This window comes from Carassius auratus, chromosome 38, assembly GCF_003368295.1.
Source record: "Carassius auratus strain Wakin chromosome 38, ASM336829v1, whole genome shotgun sequence".
NCBI lineage: Eukaryota > Metazoa > Chordata > Actinopteri > Cypriniformes > Cyprinidae > Carassius > Carassius auratus.
In genome coordinates this window covers 13,613,650-13,639,189 of record NC_039280.1, presented here as the reverse complement: position 1 = coordinate 13,639,189, position 25,540 = coordinate 13,613,650, and the positions used below count along the sequence as shown (strand labels likewise).

General features: G+C 38.0%; 2 protein-coding genes across 2 annotated transcripts; one reads left to right on the top strand and one right to left on the bottom strand.

Moving 5' to 3' along the window:
• Positions 1–1,217: 1,217 nt before the first annotated feature.
• On the top strand, positions 1,218–16,757 carry LOC113057139 (hexokinase-1). Its single transcript, XM_026224249.1, has 18 exons — positions 1,218–1,280; positions 3,500–3,662; positions 5,995–6,143; positions 7,385–7,504; positions 7,652–7,747; positions 7,851–7,950; positions 8,236–8,419; positions 8,510–8,665; positions 9,521–9,754; positions 12,398–12,702; positions 13,271–13,419; positions 13,888–14,007; positions 14,093–14,188; positions 14,294–14,393; positions 14,539–14,722; positions 15,019–15,174; positions 15,273–15,506; positions 15,612–16,757. Exons 1-18 carry the CDS (start codon positions 1,218–1,220, stop codon positions 15,757–15,759), a joined length of 2,757 nt encoding a protein of 918 aa, XP_026080034.1. The 3' UTR covers positions 15,760–16,757.
• Positions 16,758–19,618: 2,861 nt separating this feature from the next.
• LOC113057140 (neuromedin-K receptor-like) lies at positions 19,619–23,274 on the bottom strand. The gene is made up of 5 exons (XM_026224250.1): positions 22,590–23,274; positions 21,360–21,554; positions 20,986–21,136; positions 20,352–20,548; positions 19,619–20,178 (listed from the first exon to the last, which is right to left on the bottom strand). The coding sequence occupies exons 1-5, from the start codon at positions 22,982–22,984 to the stop codon at positions 19,986–19,988; spliced, it is 1,131 nt and encodes a 376-aa protein (XP_026080035.1). The 5' UTR covers positions 22,985–23,274; the 3' UTR covers positions 19,619–19,985.
• Positions 23,275–25,540: the final 2,266 nt, after the last annotated feature.

The following is a 25,540-nucleotide window of genomic DNA, read 5'->3' as shown; positions in this document are numbered from 1 at the left end:
ATAATGAATCAAATCCGTAATCTGTGATGCTTCTCGTGACGTGTCTCAGTGAAATTCGCTGTGATTGGCTCTGCTCAGAAAGAGGATGTTAGGCTCGCAGATTCACGTGCTTCGGAGAGGGGGAGGATGGGCGCAAGCATTGAAGCACGACCCACTGTAAGCTCATCTTGCCTGCGTTACCATCACCTCGTCCGCTTCCACGGAATTTACAATAACCTATTATTGTTAATTATTTAATATTAAACAGTGTTGCAGTCCTTTTCAGGAAATTAACAAATGGCTATTTTAGAGCCTCAGTCATTGTAATGAACATTTTAAATGACAAATAAATCACATAATGACATGGATATTGTAAGACAATATAATGAGTTAATTTTCTTTGCATTGTGTCATTATGTGTATTTTAGCACAACATGTCATGTGCATCCTCTCTTGTTTTCAAATGTAATTAATCCCCAGCTGAACACATATTTAAGGCCAGAACTTTCCAGACTGACCCCTAATGTAATTTTTACTATCCATTTGACCAAGCCCTTGCCGTCTACCCTTGAAATAATGTCACAAGAAGTCTCCTTTTTTTCCACCAGCGTTACACATTTATAACGGCCCTGTCTCTGAACAGGAAATATGGATATGTGCTGATATAACTTTAGCTATAGCATTACTCAGCAGTTTTGCTTCTCCACCCAAATCCAGCAACCTAACTACTTTTAAGATCTCAAACGGCTTTGAGTATATGACGCACTGAGAACGTGCACTATGTGCCGCCAGGGTAAATCCCCTATTTCCTTTACATTTAAAGTGGAAGAGAATGAGGAAGAAGGAAGACTGAAAAGACCTGAGCGGATAGAATGGAACATGGAGGTGGGATCTGAGGGGAAGAAGGAAGGAGAGCTGTCAGCTGTGCTCTGCCTCACAAGCCTGCCCATAAACTCAGCCAATAGGAGCAGAGTGAGGGGGCAGGGCTTCAGCCGTTCCCCATCCTAGCCTCTGCTGCATCTCATGCGAGCACATTATATGCAGCTTGACTTCCTAGGCCGGGCAGAGTCAGACATTGGCGTAACGCTGGGAGGGATCACTCCTACGTGCCGGCTTCACGTTTTCCACTTAACCCACGTTGCTTCTGGGCTCAAACTGTTTAGCCTGCCTCATTGGAAAGGATCGTAAGGCTTGTCCTTCTCTCTTCTGTTGCTTTTTCACCAAAGAGGTGAAGCAGGATGATAGCGGCACAGCTTTTGGCCTACTACTTCACTGAACTGAAGGATGACCAGGTCAAAAAGGTGAGTTGCATCATTTGTCCTTAACAAGTGCGGCTCAAAATTCGACCTTGCGAGCATTTGCTAGCTTTTCCAGATGCGTGACAGTAGGTGACACGGACCTGCGTTTTACAGCAGAGAGTCGTGAGATGTGCCTCATCTCACGTCCCTCCATCTGCAGCTTCTGCGTCACACGATGTGCGACGGCGAGGATGAGAGGACAAGGTATACGCTTGGAAATGACGACATTGCCAAAGGTTATAGGGTTCATGCTGCAATGTCCTTGAAAGCAGGATGTGGGGCATCATGGAGCAGCCATGAGGAGAGGAACTTTTTTTTTTTTTTTTGCGTGTGTGTGTGTCTATGTGTGAACGTGCTTACTGGGGAATACTTCTCTCGGTGGGGGAAGGTGGTCGTGAGCATCAACCCCCTCCCCCGAGTGTTGGGTTACAACAGCTGACTTATGGCGTGCCTTTGCCGGAGAGTTTTGACAGTGTTTGAATGCAGTTGTAGAGGGAGGGAAAGGCCTGTGTGTCTCACTTTGAGGATATGCACTCTTTATATTTTAATTCTGTTAGTTAAAAAAAAAAAAAAATTTAAAATACCATTTTAAATGAAATTGTTAAATAGTTCTACCTTAACTGAATTACTGATAAATATTTGAGAAATACTCTTATTTTTGCACACAGCTTATGATATTAATACATTTGCACAAAATTAATTAACTTGATATTCTTTTTGCCTCAAACATTTGGAATTTAGAGTTTCATATGTGACACTTTCTCAGGCAGTGTGCGACACGATTCAAAGTCATCATGGTTTGAATAAGTCAGATATTTTATAGGCCCCATTATTATTTTCCACAACAGTGTTATTTTAGCATTTTTAATATAGTATTACAGAATTTAGCATTATTTTTTTTTAGCTTTTATTTTAATACTTTAATAGTTTTTAACTTATTTCAGTTAACTGCTAAGACACTTCTATTTTTGTTCGCTTTTAAAGTTTTTAAAGTATTTCATCAAATATTTAATTATTTTATTTCAGTTTTATTTCAATCTACAATTTTCAATCGTTTTAGTTAACACTAACAACAATGAACAGAAGCACATCAGAGTAAGAAGCAACCGTTGCATTGTGTAACGTGGTTACTATAACAACATGTAAGGCATGATAGACTGAAATGAAATCCATCCTGGGTGATTCAGTTGTGCACCTGCTACTCTCTCTTGATAAGAGTTTTATGACCCATAGATGCCATTCATATAATTTGATCATAAAAGTTACCTGTTGCTAATGTGACAGGAAGTTGGTGAATATGCGATTAAACCGTGGCGAAGTATGGTGTATATGACATAACAAATGACATAAACAAATCACACAGACAGATGAACATGTGAGTGCTCTTAGCACATTTAAAGATAAAGCCACCATTCTTTTCACCCTCATTTAGACAGCCCTGGCAGCTTTCCAACTGATCTCATGTTTTTACGAGGAAGTTGGATTTTACTCATGCCAGTTACGCAATGTCCCATTTTACACACTCTCCTTGTGTTTTTTTAACAAAACCAAATCAACAGCTTGAAAGATATTGTAGTAATATTGAAAATGGAGATTTTACTGGCATATACTGTTTCTTAAATGTGTGATATTTGTAAAAAGCAATACATTTATCAAAATTAAAATTTGCATATGATTTGGGAGACTACTGTATACTGTATACAAACATTTGATAGCCTACATATGAACTCACAAATACAATATTTAACAAATAATATAATGTATAATATAGTAAATATATTGGCATCCAGAATACTTGTTATTAATCTATATATTGCATATATATAAGCAACAAGTGTCTCACCAAATACAGAATGTATAGAAAAGAAATTCTAAATGGCATCATAACACAGATTTAAGACTAAATCTCTCATGTGCTCAAGGAGCAGGTGCTTAGGTTTACAGTATTAATAAACTTTTGTTGCAGTGTAACATCTTCCACTAGCCATTTTCCTGATGAATTTCGTCTGTGTTTATAAACGGCATTGCCCATATTTCTGGTATGTCTGCATCTAGGCCACAGCCATATATTTCAAGGACACACTGACCTAACAACAGACAGGATACTTGACTGTATGCATCATGATCATCAACACTGATTACTAACAAACATCCGGGTGCTTTTGATATTATGGGGGCAAAGGGCACAATGTCATTCGTTTATTTTGTGTCCATTTGTGTAGATTGACAAATACTTGTACGCCATGCGGTTCTCTGATGAGACGCTGCGCGAGATCATGGCCCGCTTCCGAAGGGAAATGGAGAACGGATTGGGACGAGATACCAACCCGACAGCTACCGTCAAGATGCTGCCTACCTTTGTAAGGTCCATTCCTGATGGATCAGGTGAGCATTTTTATGGCCATACATTGTAAATAAATGCCTTAAAAATCTTTTATCTGAAAAAAGAATCCTTAAGTAATTATAAAAGCTTGCTTTAGAAGTAGCTGAGAAAGGATACCATGTATAGAAATAAAAATCAGCCGGGCTTTCCTCATAAATTAGTGTCAAGCAAACTGTGGAGTCTGCAGTTGTGTCCATTAGCTCAAATCAGTCTCGAAAAGAAATGTCAGCTTTCTTCATTGTACTTCTTTTAAATGCTTTAACAAAAGAAAGAACAATAAGTTTGACCAAAATTTAGTTTTTTGAATCGAAGAGGTCAGATGCTTACAACTGAATTAATGCTTTAAGTGAATGCTCTCAGAAATACCTGAACCCTATCCGTGGAAAGCTGTTTGCAAGCTTTGAAGAAAACTAGTTTAACCAGTTTTTCTGCAAGTGTAGATTTCCCATTAAAACAAAAAATGCGGGCCGGGCCATCTGTTGGATTTTCATTTAACTATTTGTTTATTCCATTTTTAAGATGAATATTAAGTACTGCATGCCAGAGTTTCCTCATTTGCAAGAATATGCATCAAGGCTAATTCATTCTGGTTAGATTCTTTTAAATAGCTTTTCAATTAATAACATTTGCCTGCCTCCAAATGTATTTCAATTACAAATGTATTTTGCCAGGATGCTCTTGTAAAAGAGATTTTTAATCTCAATCTACTTTTCCTGGTTAAATAAAGGTTTAAAAAAGATGTCAATTAAATTTACTATGCAAACTTTCCACAGCATAGAATGGGGTGAAGCTACTACTGCATGCTCACAATACTGAATTGATTTCCCCGTGCCACAACACTTTGAGAGCTGCATTGACAATGTGCTCATGCCTTTCTACATGCCCTGCAGCATCCAACCATACGCACTAGGTTACATCACGGATTATATGAGCTGTAATCCCAGTCAGATTGGCATGTGAAAATTGATTTCAGTGCAATTTGTTAGCATCCCTGCTACGATGTGTTCTGCAAAGGCAGTTTCACTCTAGTTAATGATGGCAGATTTATTGCTCATGTAGCAATAAAGTTTTTCAAAACAATTAGAACAACATGGACAAATCTGATTGATTGTGTATCAATATCAATAATCCATTCATCCATCGCAGCAATATATAGCAGAGTATACATGCATCAAGTCTAGAATACCTTATCAAGAGCAGCTCTCTAGTCCTAAGGTGCTGGGCATTACAGTATAAACAATTCAATATAGATTCTATTAACATCCCAATGATGAAATGCCTGAGTGTGTACAGTAAGTCTCTCTAGATGAAAATGCCCACCAGCGACCACTTACCTGCATTTAAAACAAATGCATCCTTTGCATGTGTTATATAACAGATCGTCTGAGATACAGCGTTTGGGATGGTTTACATTTTGTGAATTGCACTTTACTTCACATTACCCTTTATATTTGTACTCATCTCTTATTTAAATGATACACTTTTCCTGGAATGGCTTTAACGTGTTGTTAAATGATATATTACGTTTGCTACAGATCAATTCAGTCATTAATACATTACAAATGCATTTAGGTTGTTGAAACAGTGTTGTTATGTATCCTTTTCATGTGAATAACATTTTACTGTAATAACCTGCAACTCCAGTTAACTGACCTTCACAGTTGACGCTGAGTTTACAGGATTAAATATATTCACACTCCCAGACACCTCATTTCCAACCTAGAAACAGAAGACTGCGGTGTTGCTTGGCAACAAGCAGTGCACATAATATAGACAATCTGGGCACGTCGAGGAGCCTCGAGATAGAAAAAAAGGAGCATTTCTGACCTAAAGCAAACATCTCTTGGTATTGATCTTTCTCTGTTCAATCTTTAGCATAAACAGACTTATTAATCACCATTTTACTGCATATATTTTCCAAAGAATCTGTTTGTAAGAATTCCTGTTTTCTCGGTAATTTGTGTCTGTCTTTGGCCAGCTCAGCACAAAATGCATTCCTGATAAAGCCACCTTGATCACGACCAAAATAAATGTTGATGCATTCTCACATTACAAGTATAGTCAAGTTTCTGGAGTGTTGTCATAAGGATAACAGTGGCAGTGTCCTTTAGGTAGCTTAATTAAGCAGCTTCCAGAAGGGGAATGTTCTAACTAGTTTAATATAACATGCTTTTAAGTATCATTAAAGGCATAGTTCACCTAAAAATGGCAATTCCTTCATCATTTACACATCCTCGTGTCGTTTTGGCTGAACTATGTCTTTAGGTTAACTTGTGAACTCTTGATAGTAGAAAAATATTTGTAATATTGATGATTTCTTTAATTCGCTTACAGAGAAGGGAGATTTCATTGCCCTGGATCTGGGCGGCTCTAATTTCCGTATTCTGCGAGTGAAAGTGTCTCATGAGAAGAAACAGACTGTGCAGATGGAAAGTCAGATATATGAGACTCCAGAGGACATAATCCACGGCAGCGGATCACGGGTACATGACCAATTCTTCATCCACCTGAAATCATAAATAACCTTTTTTTGTTGAATATAAAGTACAGACCAAAAGTTTGGACACACCTTCTCATTCAAAGAGTTTTCTTTATTTTCATGACTATGGAAATTGTAGATTCACACTGAAGGCATCAAAACTATGAATTAACACATGTGGAATTATATATGGAATTATATACATGACAAAAAAGTGTGAAACAACTGAAATATGTCATATTCTAGGTTCTTCAAAGTAGCCACCTTTCGCTTTGATTACTGCTTTGCACGCTCTTGGCATTCTCTTGATGAGCTTCAAGAGGTAGTCACCTGAAATGGTCTTCCAACAGTCCTGAAGGAGTTCCACGAGAGATGCTTAGCACTTGTTGGCCCTTTTGCCTTCTGTCTGCGGTCCAGCTCACCCCTAAACCATCTCGATTGGGTTCAGGTCCGGTGACTGTGGAGGCCAGGTCATCTGGCGCAGCACCCCATCACTCTCCTTCTTGGTCAAATAGCCCTTGATGCCTTCAGTGTGAATCTACAATTTTCAGAGTCATGAAAATAAAGAAAACTCTTTGAATGAGAAGGTGTGTCCAAACTTTGGTCTGTACTGTATATGTGAAATTAAGCATCTAAATGAATATCGTCATCTGAATAGCCAATATGTTTGTGTAAACAATCTTTAATATCAAATTTTTTTTTTATACATTTGACAGTTTAAATGCAAAATTCTGTCATGAAACTCTAGCTGGCGCATGCTGAGGGGTCCTTAGTAAACTGATGATATTCACAGAGTTAAACTACTTGGCACAAGTTGATTGGTTTTTGTTGCATACACAGCCAACCTGTGTGCTGCTTTACATTTAAATGGCTAGTTATCATTTACAAAAGCAGTTCGCAGCACGCTTTCAGAGTTCCTCTGAAACCCTCCTCCTTCCCCAGCTCCACCTTTTATAGATCAACTATGGGTTATTACATATGCTATTGTGAGTATTTAAGATAGCAGTATGTCTTAAATGCAGTATGTCTTAAACAGTTCTGTATGAGCAGAAATTTAGTGGGAGCAGCATACCAGATCAATTCCACCAAAACCAAATACATTAATACATCTTATCCATTACCATGCTAAAATCTTCCAAGAGTTGTCATAATAGAAGTGGTGTTCAGGTCTTTTGTCTAAGCCATCCAGCTTTTGTCTACAATCTTAATTGTCTCCATTTTGTACATGTTCATTATTTCTTGCAGTTGTTTGAGCATGTTACAGAATGTCTTGGAGACTTCATGGAGAAACAAAAAATTAAAGACAAGAAGCTTCCCATGGGTTTCACATTCTCATTCCCTTGTGCACACTCCAAACTGGATGAGGTAACAGAACATGACTTTACAACATTTACATTTTATATATTTCTACTACTATGCATCACAGATCCAGTTTACATAATTGAAATGTAGATTTTTTTATTGAATCCTGCTTACAACTTATGACAATATGTTACTATTGTATTTCTACAGGCTGTTTTGCTAACATGGACAAAACGCTTCAAGGCCAGTGGGGTTGAGGGAATGGATGTTGTAAAGCTTCTAAATAAAGCCATCAAAAAACGTGGGGTGAGTGTAATAAAGTTATCTATTATTTTATGGATTGTATGCAGGTGGATAGCCATTTAGACTCTTTCCTGAAGGATTTATTGGTGTAATAATTCACTTACAGGACTATGATGCAGATATCATGGCGGTTGTCAATGATACTGTGGGAACTATGATGACCTGTGGCTTTGATGACCAGCGCTGTGAAGTCGGAATTATTATAGGTAAAAAATAAAATACTAATATCTCTCTATTTTATGCATTTTTTCAGACTCCTAAATGGACAACAAATGAGTTTAAAATTAGATTTGTAGAGTTGTAATGCCTGTTTGAATAATATAAATTAAAATCAGAAGAAATTTGCTCTCAGCAACATTGTAAAATTAACCTACCTCCATGCACAGATAAATGATGAATACCATGAATATATTTGATATGCTAAATATGCTGAATTAAAGCTTCGGGATTTTTGAACATCTGCAATGGCTTATGCTGCTGTGATCCCTCAGGTACCGGCACTAATGCATGTTACATGGAGGAGCTCAGACACATTGACCTGGTGGAGGGAGATGAAGGCAGGATGTGTATCAATACTGAATGGGGGGCTTTCGGAGATGATGGCACACTGGAGGATATCCGAACTGAGTTTGACAGGGAGATTGATCGTGGGTCCCTCAACCCTGGCAAGCAGTTGTAAGTCACAAAACTTTTAAAGCTCAAAAAATATTAGCATATTTTGTGCGAATGTTTGAAGAGGTAAAGGTGAATGTTGACTGTTTTCAGGTTTGAGAAAATGGTCAGTGGGATGTACATGGGTGAGCTGGTAAGGCTGATCTTGGTTAAGATGGCTAAGGAAGGCCTACTGTTTGAGGGCCGCATCACCCCAGAGCTGCTAACAAAAGGAAAATTTGAAACCAAGCACGTTTCTGCAATTGAGAAGTGAGTTGTCCTTCATTTCATTCTGGTCATTATTAATTTGATAATTACCATAAATAAAATTAATTTAAGGTATATTAATGGAATCACTAGTAGACTGAAATTAAAGAAACGGTTCACCCTCAGGCCATCTAAGGAGTAGATGAGTTTGTTTCTTCATCAGAACAGATTTAGAGAAATTACAGCACTTGCTCACCATTGGATCCTCTACAGCAGGGGTTCTCAAACCTCTCCATGAAGTACCCCCAACACTGCACGTTTAGTATGTCTATGGCATGTCTATTTAGTAGTATGGCAGAGGGTACTCCACTGCCCTACAGTGTATGGGTGCCATCAGAATGAGAGTCCAAACAGCTGATAAAAACATTTATGTAATCCACATGACTCCATCAATCAACAGTCTAACTGACAATCAATTAACGCCTTATGTAAAGCTGTTAACAAATCCATTGTTTTCCAACAAAACCATGAGTTTTTTTTTAGTTAGTTATTTTTTTGTTTACAGATAAATTTGTTTGTAATAAATATACAGCATTTCACTTCACAAGACATTGATCGATAAACTGGAGTCGTGTTGTGGGCTATTTTGATGTTTTTATCAGCTGTTTGGACTGTTTCTGCTGGCACCCATTCACAGCAGGTGACTCGTTGGTGAGCAAATTATGTAATGCTAAATTTCTCCAAATCTGTACAAAACAAAACATCTTGGATGGCCTGAGGATAAGCACATTTTCAGCACTTTTGGGGGGGTGGGGGCAGAGCTAGTTGAACTATTCCTTTAAAGCCAATAAAGGCTCTTTATGACTCAAAAAAAATCATGATATTTTAACCTTACAACAGTACCACTTCTTTCTTTAGGAGCAAAGAAGGACTTACCAAAGCCAAGGAGATTTTGACACGTTTGGGTGTAGAGCCATCTGAAGACGACTGCATTGCTGTGCAGCATGTTTGCGCTATTGTCTCTTTTCGCTCTGCAAATCTAATTGCTGCCACTCTGGGTGCAATCCTCACACGTCTCAAGGACAATAAGAACAGCCCGCGCCTCCGCACCACAGTGGGCATCGATGGTTCCCTGTACAAGATGCACCCACAGTGAGTATTACAGTACATTCAGATCATCAAATCAGACTATAATCAGACAAAAACATGACTTATCAGTAATAGTATGTACACGGCATGCTAAGCATTCTCAGAGGATTTTGGGAATACATCTGCGGGAGCATGTGACACCCTGAGTAGGCGCTGAACCCTCCTGAGGGCTCTTCAGACAAGGGCAAATTCTATGAATACGCATTGAATAGGTTTTCATAGGAGCAGCTGCGCCTCTTATTTGTTGAAACACTATACTCAATGACCTTATTTCTGGACACTACAGTAAGTTGAACCTTAAAAGCTCACAGAGAGATTAGTTGAAAGAGTAAAGTTGATTATTAAATTGGAATTATAATCACATAAATTTCTTTGCAATTCATTTCACCTATTTACAGCAATTTACAGGCCTCATTGAATGTCATAATAGACAGTCTTTAAATAAACTTGAAAGACATAGCAGTGCTCTGTACTGTGAATGAGATATAACTACAGGATAGTGTGTTGCACAAGAACACTGTCCTTTAAATAAGCTGGAAACACGAAGCCTTAAAACGCTTAACTGTTCAAATAATGCTTTGTTGACTTATTTCTTTTATTAAACAATGCTTTGGAATACTCGATTCCAACAGGTCAGTCTCTGCTTTATAAGTTCAATTCTAAGTATTCTAAGTAAAGGTTTACACATTAAAGCTTAAGGCTTGCATGTCATGTAGTTTAACCTCAACCACAAAGAGGGTTGGCGTATGAGCTCATCATAGTAGCATGAGGTCTGACCTTGAAGGCGATCAATCGCAATAGCAATGGGCTTGAGCACCCTTCACTATTCCTCCATGGCATCCATGAAGTTCTACTTCTTTGAATAATGGAAGTTGCAAGGCAGACAAGATTGCAGGAAGCTTCTCCCAAAGAGCCTACAGAGTATTGCCTTTTTGGCATCAGCGGTTGAAACCAAACTCTGTGTGTGTGTGTGGCACACCTGATGTGGGGCGGTAGAATTATGGCACACTGACATTTCTTCTCACTCTGGATCAACTGTGATGTATGAAAGATCCAAATCCTTCACTTCTATCTCATCTTGGTGCACATTCAAAAAGATGAGTCTGTCTGTAAATGGCCTTGGGCTTATCAAACTCCTTTTTGTATTCCTCATATTGCTTTAGTTTGTCATGGTGCTGTCATTTTAAGAGGGTTTTCTAAAACTTGATGTTGCTGCAAGGGATCCACATCTGATGGCCTTTTTTCTTTTTCTTTTCTTCTTTTTTTTGATGCAAAAATAAATATTGATAGTGTGGGCAAGACACTACCTGGCTTGGAGGACACAACACAATATCTTCATTTAAAAAATGATTGGCGCGACAAATTAAGCTTCTGTCACACTAGTGGTCATCATGATGAAGGATTCATTGGCATGCCACTAGGCAGTGAGTTCTGACAGTCTGTGTGTATCTGGCAGCTCCGAAATAGTTCAGTAACAACCCATATTTCACGAACACACACAAACATGTTTGTTTTTGTGAAAAGTGGGGACATCCCATAGGCGTAATGGTTTTTATACTGTACAAACTGTATATTCTATGGCCCTACACCAACCCTACCCCTAACCCTAACCCTCACAGGAAACTTTGTGCATTTTTACTTTCTCAAAAAATTCTGTATGGTTTATAAGCGTTTTGAAAAATGGGGACATGGGTCATGTCCTCATAAGTCACCCTCTCCTTGTAATACCTGTGTCATACCCATGTCATTATACAAAGTTGTGTCCTGATATGTCACACACACACACACACACACATACACGTGTAGGCCTGCATGGTGTTTTAATTTTACCATCATTAATGATTTATCTCATCATAAATGGATTATCAACCCGCAATTAATCATAATGTTATTGTTTTTTAATAACTTTACACACTCGTCCGTGGATATAACTGCTATCCGCGCATAACTAGATAGCACACTTCACTCTTTAGTAAATGAACAAGTTCTAGCGATTTGTCCAAATCGTTTTTCCTATGATGACATTCAGAGAATAATGTATGATAGTATATTTTACTAGATACTTTACCGTCAAGCGGTTTGACTGAGCCCAACAGCAGCTTCTTGATTTGCTTCTTCGGACCTTGTTCGATGCGCGTGCTGGATCCAACAGAATGTGTCACGTGATTTGTTTGTACCCAGACGGGAAAATGTGGCAGGCTAATTGATAGTCCTATATTATGCAGGGTACATAAAGTTATTGCATGTAAGAATTAAACGACATATTTCAATAAGTATTTTAAATACTAATTAGTCTCTCATTCAAAACTGCATTTTATTTTTTTTTATTGTCCAGCACAATACAAATGAAAAAAAAAAATTAGTAATTAAATAGCTTCGTATTTCAAATACATTTAATTAAAATACTGCCCATCTCTGGCAGCATTCAAGTAAAATTGTATCAAAACTAGAAGCCATTCAAACAAAAACGCATTCTTGTCCAAAACGCCTTGATACTTTTAAAAGAAAGGGTTGAATGAATCATTCAGTTAACCAGTCGCTTGTCACCACCTACTGGCGAAAATGTAACCTACAGAAAGAGTCTCAATATTTCCCACCAGTGATATACAGACTGACTATTAAATCCACATCCCCTGTTTCTGCCAGGTATGCCCGCCGGTTGCACAAAACTGTGCGTCGTCTGGTGCCGGAGTCTGATGTTCGCTTCTTGCTTTCTGAGAGTGGAAGTGGCAAAGGGGCTGCAATGGTAACTGCCTGGGCTTCCCGGCTGGCCGATCAGACACGTCAGATTGCTGAAACGCTGGCAGAGTTCCGGTTGACCAAAGAACAACTGCTGGAGGTGAAAAAAAGAATGAGAACTGAGATCCAGAATGGACTGGGCAAGAACACCCAAAGCACTGCCACCGTCAAGATGCTGCCCACTTATGTGCGGAGCACCCCAGATGGAACGGGTAAAAGATCTACAGCTATACAGCATATTTTCCTAAAAATAAGCAAAGATTCCTAGATGGTTAATGATCCCCCAGACATAATCTGCCATTCCTTCATTAAAAATGCAGTGTCATAATTACATTTAGCAAAATGCATTCATGCATCATGTCTAAAATCCTCTTGATCCTCTGCTACGAGTAAATGAAAATCTCTTTATCCCTGTTGAATTGCATCATAGTACAATCCCAGATTTACTCAATACAGGCACATGACATTGTTCTGTTTCCCTTATGACGATTTCAGATGTAGAGTTTTAATATGCAGCTCAGTTAAGAAATAGTGCATCCAAAATGTTTTCACCTTCCTAAAGAATATAAATTCTGAGCAAATGTGCTGAGAATTCAAAACCATCTGAATTAACAAAATGAGAAATAAAACTGAACAATGGCACAGGAACTTAATGCTATCTAACATCCTCTCATTCTTACCCTAATTTATAAATTTAGCATTTTTAAATACATTTTTGTATGTTTGGATCATCATTTATTCATGACTGCTCTGTTTTTCTGTATTTTCTCATTTACATAGAAAATGGTGACTTTTTGGCTCTGGATCTTGGAGGTACAAACTTCAGGGTGCTTTTGGTAAAGATTCGGAGCGGCAAGAAACGAACTGTGGAGATGCATAATAAAATCTACGCCATTCCCATCGAAGTAATGCAAGGAACCGGAGAAGAGGTTTGTGGTCATTGTGACATATTTGCACCTCATTTAAATACTAGACTTGAACAAAAAGCAGCTTTTATATAGTTGTACACAACCTAAAATATATCGCTAAAATAGCTTTCTATTCATCAGAGAATCCTGAAAAAATTTTGAATGTTAATTTTGATAATAATAAACAAAACCAGTCATAAGGGTACATTTTTGGAAACTGAGATTTATGCATCATCAGAAAGCTGAATAAATAAGCTTTCCACTGATACAGTTTTTTTATGATAGGATACTTTTTGTTCATGTAACTTATAAAATCTACAATCTTAGGGTGCAAAAAAAAAATCTAAATATCAAGAAAACTTCCTTTAAAGTTGTCTAAATTAAGTCATTAGCAATGCATATTACTAATCAAAAATGAAGTTTTTAAATGCTTATAGTAGGAAATTTCAACACTAAATTAATTGAATTGCTGTTCTTTACCACCTGCAGCTTTTTGATCACATTGTGTACTGCATATCTGACTTCCTGGACTATATGGGGATGAAGAACGGCCGCCTGCCTCTGGGCTTTACCTTTTCCTTCCCCTGCAGACAAACTAGTCTGGATGCGGTGAGCTGCCTGTTTGCTATTTCAGCTTCGTTTGCTCATCTATTGAATGCAATCCTGATGATTTATCATGCTTTCATGAATACAGGGAATACTGGTAACTTGGACAAAGGGCTTTAGAGCCACAGACTGTGAAGGAGAAGATGTTGTTGGCCTCCTGAGAGATGCTATCAAAAGGAGAGAGGTGAGTTATGGCATACTGTCAGAAATGTGATAAGGTGATATGAGATTTTATGGAGTAATTCGATTTTAAATCTTGATCGTTGCGTGTGGGCTATATTATGTACAGGAGTTTGATTTGGATGTCGTAGCCATAGTGAATGACACAGTGGGTACAATGATGACCTGTGCATATGAGGAACCCACGTGTGAGGTTGGGCTAATTGCAGGTAAATACAATACAATGTATTATAAATTATTATTCAATATATCAAATGTGACGAATAATAAAATCATACCTCTACATTTTAAAGAGTCTTATATACACATTTGAGTTAAGAGAACATTCTAAGATATCCATATGTGTGATTTTAGGAACAGGTAGTAATGCCTGCTACATGGAGGAAATGCGAAACATTGAGACAGTGGATGGAGTAGACGGCAGGATGTGTGTGAACATGGAGTGGGGAGCATTTGGCGATAATGGCTGCCTGGATGACATCAGGACTCAATATGATAATGCAGTGGATGATCTCTCCCTCAATGCCGGCAAACAAAAGTGAGCCGTTTTACCCAGTCAAGTGTGAAGAAAAGAAAAATGTACAAATAAATTGATGCAAATGTTTTAACGTAAGAAAGCAAGTCTGGAAGAACTGGTCAGATGGGGAACCTACTGCTTGGACCATAATTTAAGAATGTAAATGTAGCATTATGGTGTGCACAAGAAACTTCCTTTAAAATCATATTAAAGTCTTATCAATCCATAACTTTGGAATGATGATGTATAATATATTTAAAAAATGTTTTGCATATTTGAGATCTGAAAATTGAAAGTGATTTTTTTTTCACTTTTAGGTATGAGAAGATGTGCAGTGGGATGTACCTGGGTGAGATTGTACGGAACATCCTGATTGACTTGACAAAGCGTGGCTTCCTCTTCAGAGGACAGATCTCTGAGACCCTGAAGACCAGGGGCATCTTTGAAACGAAGTTCCTTTCCCAAATCGAGAGGTACTACTCAAATTGCATTGCCATATGTGTCACAAAAACCAGACAGAGTGAAATGCCTAAATATTTCAAATTGCTTAATGCTTGTTTCTTCCCTCTAGTGACCGTTTGGCGCTACTGCAGGTCAGGTCCATTCTGCAGCATCTGGGCTTGGACAGCACATGCGACGACAGCATCATCGTCAAGGAAGTGTGTGGAGCTGTTTCCCGTCGGGCTGCCCAGCTCTGTGGAGCAGGAATGGCCGCTGTTGTCGACAAAATCCGAGAGAACCGTGGTTTGGACCATCTGGATATCACCGTGGGGGTGGATGGCACTCTCTATAAGCTCCATCCACAGTTAGTACATGCAAAATGAATGTATTTTTGAGTGTATTTATGTTTTCAGTACATTTCCAAGTGAGGGGTGTAAATGTGGTATTTAACTTGTACCTTTCTTTTCAGTTTCTCACGGATAATGCATCAGACTGTGAAGGAGCTCGCCCCCAAATGCAACGTCAACTTCCTGCTCTCAGAAGACGGAAGCGGGAAAGGCGCTGCTTTGATCACCGCCGTTGGGTGCCGCCTCCGCCAGCAAGAACAAAAGAGCTGAACCCAGCGTCGAACAAGCTCTCAGCACCTTCTCTAGCTCTCGCGCAAAGCATATACATTTCCACTCGCAGCTGTGACTCAGCTGTCATCCACAACAATCCAGCACATGCTTCTGCTCATGCCCAGACCCCTATGCTTTGTATCTCACCTCTACATGTTTCCTGTCAGCCTTTCTCTGTGTTTGTCTTTGTGTGGTATTATTAGGGGTTGGCCCATCTGTGTCCACCCAAACTATATAAAGATGTAAGTTTGTTGTTAGAGTATTTATGGATGTATATCGGAAAAAAAGGGAAGAAATGTAAACACATTACAAACATTAAAGTTAAGATATTTGACCAAGCAAATGAAGATATTATTTATTTTATTTTTATATTTGATGGCAGACGTGACAGGAAATGGATACCTGAGGTGAAGAAGGTATTTTGTTGCGATTATGCCCAGCTAATTCCAAACCTCTGCGTCTTGTCATTTGTCTGTGTGGCAATTTGTGGTGTGAATATTGCGAAACATTTGAAGAATATACGCTAAACATAACAGCCTCCTCATTGGTCACGGTCCAAGTGAGGAAGACACAGACACAGCTGCCTTCCTAATAATTCCCTTATACTGGAACAAGCTAATTGCCTTTGCATTTCCACTTTCTCTGAAATAGTCTTAATCTCTCATTACCGAAGAATTTAGCGGATTGTATCTTGCGTATTGCTTTTGTCAGCTTTTTGCTGTGTGTGTATGCAGATCTGCGGGTTATCGATACTGATTCCCAGTAAATGTCCTTCTGTGTGCCCTGGCTGGTTATTTGTGAGTGATCCTGTGTAGTTGGTGTGAGTGAATCTGTAGTAGCTCAGAGATCTTCTGATGAACGCATGCCTTGTTTGGTAACTGAGTTCTGGCATCCACTGATTTTGTACTATTTCATAGTTGCACTATATAAATAGATATTCCCTGTTCCTGGGAAAACCTACATAGGAGAAAACCATAAAAATGTTTTGATCAACTCAATTTGTGTTCTGTGGTGTCCTTCGCATCTGCCCAAACACTGTAGGGGTTTTTTCTTTCAGAATTTAGATCCTATGTGATTGTTTGTGCAATAAAATAAATTCCTATAATATTTACAGTGGGGAAAATATTTATTTGATCCATTTGAGCAGATTTTTATTGATTAAAATTTTTTTGGGCTTGTCCACTTAAAAATAAATGAACGGTCTGTCATTGTTATGGTAGGTTTATTTTAACAGATAGAGACAGAATATCAACCAAAAGTAAAAATAAAACATAGAAAGGTTCGCATTTGATTTGCATTTCAGTGAGTGAAATAAGTATTTGATCCCCTGCCAACGAGCAAGAGTTCTGGCTCCCCCAGATTGGTTATGTGCCTATGTGTAACACAGATTAGTCCTGACACTTTAAGAAGTTATTCCTAATGTCAGATGGTTAGGTGTATAAGACACATGTCCACACAATCTGTATCTTCCATTTCAACCTCTCCCACCACCATGAGCAAGACCAAAGAGCTGTCAAATGATGTCAGAGACAAGACTGTAGATCTGCACACGGCTTGAATGGGCTACGAGACCATCGGCAAGAAGCTTGGTGAGGAGGAGACAACTGTAGGTGCGATTATTCAGAAATGGAAGAAATACAAAACAACCAACAATTAGCCTCAGTCTGGAGCTCCGTGCAAGATCTTGCCTCATGTGGTAAGGATGATCATGAGAAAGGTGAGGGATCAGCCCCGAACTACACAGGAGGAGCTTGTTAACGATCTTGAGGCAGTTGGGACCACAGTCACCTAGAAAACCATTGGTGTAACACTATGCAACAACTGAAATCTGAAAGGTCCCCCATGCTCAAGAAGGCACACGTACAGGCCAATATAAACTTTGCCAAAGAACATCTAAAAGATTCAGAGAAGGCTTGGGAGAAAGTGCTGTGAAATTACTGTAAAACCTTGGAGGAGAACCTCCTTCCCTCAGTCAGAACACTGAAGATGGGTCATGGATGGGTCTTCCAGCATGACAATGACCCGAAACATATCGCTAAAGCAACAAAGGAGTGGCTCAAGAAGCATCACATTAAGGTCAAGGAGTGGCCTGGCCAGTCAGTCTCCAGACCTCAATCCTTTAGAAAATCTGTGGAGGGAGCTGAAAATTCGACATCCATGAAACCTGGGTCGAAATCCCTCCTGAGATGTGTGCAAACTTGGTGACCAAATACAAAAAATGTCTTGTCTCTGTGCTTATAATGTGTTTTTTTTTTTTCAGATTTTTTTTGGGGGGGGGGGGGGGGGGGTTGGTATTCTGTCTCTACATGATAAAATAAACATCCAATAAAAATTACAGACCCTTCATTTCTTTGTAAGTGGGCAAACTTAAAAAATCAGCAGGGGATCAAATAAATATTTCCACCAGTCTTGAATTTATCTTGAATGAATGTATTGACAGTTGATTTGCAAGGTGATGCGAAAAAAGCATGTCTGAACAATATGGCTCAATTTTAAAATGATTCTCCAATCACTTTTCATGTTGGAACAGTGAAAATGCTGGTTATTTTTATTATACATTTTTATTTTTTTTAAACTGTCTTGAAGCATATTTATTTACACACTTAGACATTAAATGGGCTACTAATATCACAAAAATCACAAATAAATGATTTAAACTTTATCTGATTTTAACTTTTTTTATTTCTTTTTTTTTTTTTTTAGCTTTGTATACCTGGGTTGTCATACTTGGGTGCATCCCAATCCCTCTATCCCTGTTCTATTTTACATTTTTGTATTTGACAAAACTCTAGTAATGTAAAGCATTAGTAATGCAGTTCCTGTACAATATCCTTTACTCAGATTTCATACATTCATACAATTAAACAGATCCTACGCACTCATACAAAAGAAAAACAAACAAATTCGATTTTTACCAACAAAATCAATAAAAATATGAATTGTGCAATATCCACTCTCATTATATGTGACAGCATAACAAACAAAATAGTTGTATATAGAAAACATAAAGCTTAATTATTACTGAGGTATGTTGTGAAATTTCTCAGATGTTTGAAAGAAAAAAAAATACATATTAATTTTTAAATGAAATATCTCAGGGGTAAAACTGAGGCAAACATACTCAATTCTCTTTAATCAGTCAAGCGTATGGAAGTACATGCAGATGTGTATTAAATATATTACATGCTGTAAACATTGAGTACCACTGATATGTAAGCTAGCTTGGCTATACAATTACAGTACAATTACAATGGTTTTGTTTTGTTTATATTTTAGCTTATACACATGATATCTTCTACCACTATATTTACAGTAATTAGGCAAAATGTATTTCCCACCTAATGTTGTCTCTCTTTTCCCAACGCTGTCAAATCAACAGTCATCATACTTCTCACACCTGACCGTATGTCTCAAGCCATCCACACTGTTTGGGTACACATGCTCTGATCAATTTAATGTTAATTTTGCGGTTCTGTTTTTCCATTTGGAGATGCCACTTGACATTTAACCAATATTTACAGCTTAAAACATTCATTGCTCAATAGTGGTGCATGAATTAACATGGTTAACTGTCATTCAGGTTTAGGGTCAGTAATGTGTTTATTTATGTTCTTGAAAGTCTCCTATGCTCAGCCAGGCTACATTTATATGATCAAAAATACAATAAAAAAAATGTATATTAATTTTAGCATCCACAACCCCAAGTGCTAAGGGAAACACTTATTATTATTATCAATGTTGAAAACAATTGTGCTGCTGAATATTTTTCGTGATACATTTTTCAGAACTATTTGAAGAATAGAAAGTTCAAAAGATTACTTATTATTTGAAATATAATTATAAATGCCTTTATTGTTATTTTTGATCAAATTAATGCATTGCTTCTGAATATATGTATTAATTTCGTTAAAAAAATAAAAAAACTTTCTGACCCCAGACCTTTGAACAGTAGTGTATACAGTATATACAAAATCCACTGATCTATACACATACTAGGACTAGTACTGTACTTCAAGCAGCAACACAGAAACAAATAAGGCTTGGTGCTTATGCCATAGGAGGAGATGAATACTCCACCTGTAAAGCCCACTGAATCCACAATAGAGAACAATAAGAGCTAAAATCTAATTCTGTTGTGAGGTATTAAGTGCAAGTACGGTCATGCTCGATTTTAATATTCGCCAACAGGGATGTTTTTCACCCTCATCACTGAAGTGCTGTAGAATTCAGACTTTGATTAGTTTGGATGTGGTGTCTTCTGGTTCACTGATATGATTACGGACCACCACGCTGGTGGTCTCAGTGCGATAACTGCGTCTCGTGTGGAAGGTTCTCATGTGCTGCAGCTCCATGTTGTCCTCCTCAGAAATCTTGACGAGGGGGCACCACTGGAACGCTTTACGAAAACCTGAGCGGAATCTAAAAAAGGACAGCAGATGCTAGATTTACATTTCCTGTGCATTAATAATAGGACTTCCTGAAGAATATATATAAATACAATTTTAGGGATCTCTAACTGACATCAGTGCAAATGCTGCACTAAATATCCATGTCTAATTCTTTCTCCTAACTGCGATGTAATGTGCCTTTACCTTTGGTTTAGACAGCAGTAAATGATGGGGTTGTACATAGTGGAACTCATGGCCAGCCAGAAGATGGACAAATAGACCTGCTGGATGTAGTGCTGCTTGTATATGTCCCTGCTGAAGCTCCCCAGGATGAAGTAGATGTGGTAGGGAAGCCAACATATTGCAAAGGTCGTCACCACTACTATCATCATCTTCACAACCTTTGTTAAATTACAAAAAAATTATAATAATTCTTTCACCAAAAGAACAATAATCCAAAACCATAAATAGCTGCTGCCACCAATGCAAAATCTCTCTGGAGAGGCTTATTATTATGAAGGACACAAGAAAGAAAAATGTGAAAGGAATGAAAAAGATCATTCTCTGTTCTGCCAGAAGAAAAGCATTCTGTCCCCAGGGAAGGTTTTACCATTGATTTTAAAATTTTATGCAACTTAACTAGATTTTCTCATGTTAACAGAGTGTTGTTGTTTTTTTGTTTGTTTTTCTCAGATGTAGCTACCAATGATATTTAGTTTAGAAACGTGACAACTGTCTTCATCATAGTGTGCATGTGGGCACATGGCTTAAGTTAGTTAGGAAACTATGAAGAGAAACTGGAATTAATAACAAATTACACAACTTCCACATCACTAACCTTGCGTTTCGCATGCATCTGGTTCTGATAGTGGTCTAAAGCTTCTCCAGGGATCTCGCTGCCCCACAGCCTCCGTCCCACCAGGCTGTAGGTCACCAACATCACCAGCAGAGGGAGCAAGTAGATCAGGATAATCACAGCAATCTGATACCTATGGGATCAAGCATCACTTCATTAGTCAAATGACTCAAATCTACATAAAGGCACAAGAATCTACTGTCATGTTTTTATTCCTATAATGTGCCTTTGATGGTCCTCAAAATCTTTGAGAAGTGAAAAATTGGGCTACTCTCAATGTTTAACCTCATTTAAAATGGTGTTCTTGTCAGTAAAAATATAAAAGGATAAAAAAAATGTGTGTCCACTTTTCTTACGAGAGCTGATGTTTCCCTCCATAATCGTCAGGCCATTCCACCATACAAACAGTCCGAGGGAAGTAGAGCTTGGTGCTGGCGTAATAACACTGAGGAAAGGCTAGTGAAAAAGCCACGGTCCAGATGACCCCGATCAGAACTGTAGTAGTAGTGGAGGCGAGCCTGGGCTTCAGAGGGTGGATTATAGCCATGTATCTGTGGATTTCAGCCAACAGCATCTTAATGAAAGTGAACGTATGTCTTTAAATGACACACATTTGATATAGGCTATATGAATAACAAAATGGAAAAGGCTGGCAATACCACTCTGTTGACTTCCCCTTGTATTGCCATTGAGTGTATTACAGAGATTTTTTGGACGAAATTTACTGCATGCATAATGAAATTTTACTGGAGCACATCCAGATAGAGGAGATTGATTGGTTGCGTTATTTCCCATATTATCATCATCTACTTGTTGATCACTAAATCAGACTCTTATTTATATTAGCAGAACACAATCCACACTCAGCGCGAAGTCTCCCAGACAATTTTGCCCATGAGTCACCAAGTAAACTCAGGAATATCACAGATGCACTATTTGCGCGCAGTAACTTTCTGTGTAACGGAATATTACGCGCGCAGATAAATTACTTGTTCGGGGACGTTGCGCGCTCGAACTACATGCTCAGAAGTTCCTATTTAGACCCATTGAAAGCTTGGTGTGGGTGCTAATCAAATCACCATTGTTATACAGTTTGTCATGAAATCATTAATTTATAATTTAAAGGGGCCAAAATGAATAATAATAATATAAGATTATTTTTTAAATATTAAATATATTTAATTTTGACGGAAGATTGGTGGTGGTGCACAGATAAAAGGTGTAGGCTACTTAGGCATTAAATTGATGGATTTAGAGCTGTTTTCCTCTATTTTAAATCTGGTCAATTGGGTTTATATCCCTGCTTGGAGAAATAGCTCTAAACAGATTAATCAGGGTGTGCCAGATGGACGAACTTCATTCCATCAGACTCATTTAAACCATGTATGCTCCTAACCATGTATGACCAGCAAAAATATCTCACAGGAATTAACAACCTGTAATTGGTTTATGGCACGATTGATGTATTGTTATCATGATTAAATATCCTAATCCATGGTAACATGTTATGGTGAGTTAAAAAAAATAATATTTATCTTTATCAAATGAAATTGTAGTAAATAACCACAATGATTTTGTCTGCTTACCTGTCAACGGCAATAGCCGCCATTGAATAAATGCTTGAGAACATTGCTGTTATTGGGAAGAAGTTTTGAAATTTACAGTATCCCAAACCAAAATACCAGTCATTGTGCAAAGCATACACGAAATTAAAGACGGTGTTAAAAGTTGCCATAGACGCATCAGAAAAGGCGAGGTTTACAATGAAGTAGTTGGTGACTGTCCTCATGCGTTTATGTGCCAGAATGATCCAAATAACTGTGACATTGCCAATGATGGACACAATTACGATTAAAGAGTATGCAATCGCCCATAGTGCCACCTGCCAGTCCGGCTGCTCGAAGAGATTGGTGGATGTTTCGTTTCCATCTTCCTCGTCGTAGAAAAGAGATGTCGAAAGGGGGTCCAAAGTGGCATCCATTGTATTTGTCTATAAGTGCTAAATTAATCTGTATGCTTATTCCAGTGAAAGACTCGATCTGCTGTCGCTACGACTTGGTAAACTTGTGTAGTTTAGACATTTGCAGCAGTTCATTTTCCAAAGTGTGGTCAGTGCGCCTCGTGTCCAATCCGCCTGCTGCATGAGACACTTTTGCCAGCGCGCATTGTGACGCACAGCATCCTACACTCCTACTAAAACAGGCGAAAAGCAAAATATTGAATTGGCATGTATTTGAGACGTTAGCAGTGGACTGCTTGCTGTCATTAATAATTGCCAACCCCCCCGTAGTGCACACTAATGGAAATATGCACAGTTTAGAGCAAGTTTGAGCTCTGATGGACTTGTTCTGCTGAGACGTTGCCTAGATACCCCTCATTTCTCCAATTGTGTGAGGTGATATTTGTTCATTTTGTCAGTGAGACAGGTGTCTGGGCAGCAGGTGGAAGAAGTGGATAGTGAACATTACTCTTATTTGGACACTTCAAGTCATGTTGAGTCATGTCTGAAGATCTGTCTTTTTCATTCTTGTGCGAATAATGAAAACTTTGTACTCTTAACATGGCACAAAATCTCATCCCAGCACTTTTGATTAATGGCTATATGATATTTTTATTTTTATTTTGTGTCTCTGGAAAATTGCAATCTGTTCACAATGAGGGAGTTGTGGACACAATGTTTTTGGATTTGTGGAGTATAAGTTAGTTTTTATTTTGAAGTAAAAAGATCAAAGTAGACCCTTATGATGATGACGACGCCACAGAACCCAAGTGACATGTTATTTTTAAATTTAATATTTGTTGTAATCAATTAATTGTACATTTCAGTCATCTGTAAGCTAGTAGCGTGAAAACATTAAATTTGTATTCATATTGTTGCTATTATGATCTACCATTACTTTTTAATGGACAATTTACAGATTACCTTTCAAATCAATTTCTTTTACTTGAATTCTTCTTTGTCATCAGTTATTCAACTATTCAACCAAATTATCAAAATAAAATATTAAACAGAGTAGTTAATTTAGTATGTTACATTAATGATGCTTGAAAATGTGAATATTATTGATAATTATGTCAAAAGCTTTTATTACTTTCTTTGAAAAAAATGTACCCCTTTCTGTACTTTCTGGGGTGAGGGCTGGTGCAGTTACTCCTCTCACACCTCATTTAATATTTTACACTGCTAAATTTGAAATCCTTTATTAACACATTGCATGGCTGATTTATACTCATTCTCATCGTTTTTAGGGAGAGCCATCTTACCCCCATTTTACCCCAAATATATTTAACACAAAAATGTATTTTCTTTCTAAATTTTTATTTTATTTTTATTTCTTGGAGGGGTGGGTGGGGGGTATTTTGCCTTTATTAAGAGAGGATAGTGTAGACTAGACAGGAAGCGAAGTGGGGGAGAGAGAAGAGGGTGGGATTGGGGAAAGGTCCTGAAGCTATGATTCGAACACGGGACGCTCACGACAACGCTACAGCCTTATATGTCTGCGCACTGCCCAAAAGGGAAATTTATGCCAGAGATTTGCATGCTTATGTTGAGGTTCTCTTTAAAATCTAACTTACCCATCAGGGAAAAATAAAAACAACAAAAAAACAACACTTCCTTAATTACCTAGTAAAGAAAAATGGCACCCTCCTCCCTACAGATTATAAAGTACACAATTTAACCAATCTAAATAAAAAACTATAAAAGCATCAGCAAAATAGAGAGTTAAGTTTAACAACCAAGGTGGGAGCACACCAATAGTATGAACTGAACCTCTAGCACATATTTGGCATTAAGCCTCATCTAGGCTTATACTACTACTACTACCACCACCACCACCACCAACAATAATCAACTCCTAATAGAACAGCAGCCCAGGAGAGAAACGAAAACTGAGAAAACACAAAAACTCTTGACTGACCCTTACAAATTACGTCACAGGACGTAATACCCCCATCACCAAGTTTCTAACCCATGGCTTATGAACAGTAATTACTTCACATGTACTGTCCCCATCACAGGCTCTGGAGAGCCTTTCTTGTGTTTGATGTCAAAGTTTTATTCTTGCAGATACAGTGACCAATGCATCAAACGCTGGTTCCAATTGCACATGCAAGACAGGAAGACGAGGGTTGTAGTCAGTGTCAACAACAACAGGTGGAGAGCCTTTCTTGTGTTCTTGTGATGTCCAAGTTGTATTCTTGCAGATACAGTGACCACTGCATATATGTGTGTGTGTGTGTGTGTGTGTGTGTGTGTGTGTGTGTGTGTGTGTGTGTGTATTTTTACGTAGACACATTTATATACTGTATATATATACACACACACACACACACACACATTTACATTTAGTCATTTAGAAGACACTTTATCCAGTGCGACTTACAAATGAGGAGAATGAAGCAATCAAAATCAACAAGCGGGAGTGGGATTTCTTCACATGGCGTGTAATAAAACTCATAAAATGTGAACATTTTCATTTTTTATACATACATACATACATACATACATACATACATATATATATATATATATATA

Bases quoted from the DNA above. Each gene is read 5' to 3' on its own strand.
- LOC113057139 (XM_026224249.1), top strand. From the start codon at position 1,218: ATGATAGCGGCACAGCTTTTGGCCTACTACTTCACTGAACTGAAGGAT. The intron at 1,281-3,499 runs GTGAGTTGCATC...CCATTTGTGTAG, and splicing joins AGGATGACCAGGTCAAAAAG to ATTGACAAATACTTGTACGC. The intron at 3,663-5,994 runs GTGAGCATTTTT...ATTCGCTTACAG, and splicing joins GTCCATTCCTGATGGATCAG to AGAAGGGAGATTTCATTGCC.
- LOC113057140 (XM_026224250.1), bottom strand. From the start codon at position 22,984: ATGGATGCCACTTTGGACCCCCTTTCGACATCTCTTTTCTACGACGAG. The intron at 20,549-20,985 runs GTTAGTGATGTG...AATTTAACAAAG, and splicing joins AGATGCATGCGAAACGCAAG to GTTGTGAAGATGATGATAGT. The intron at 20,179-20,351 runs GTAAAGGCACAT...GTCCTTTTTTAG, and splicing joins TACTGCTGTCTAAACCAAAG to ATTCCGCTCAGGTTTTCGTA.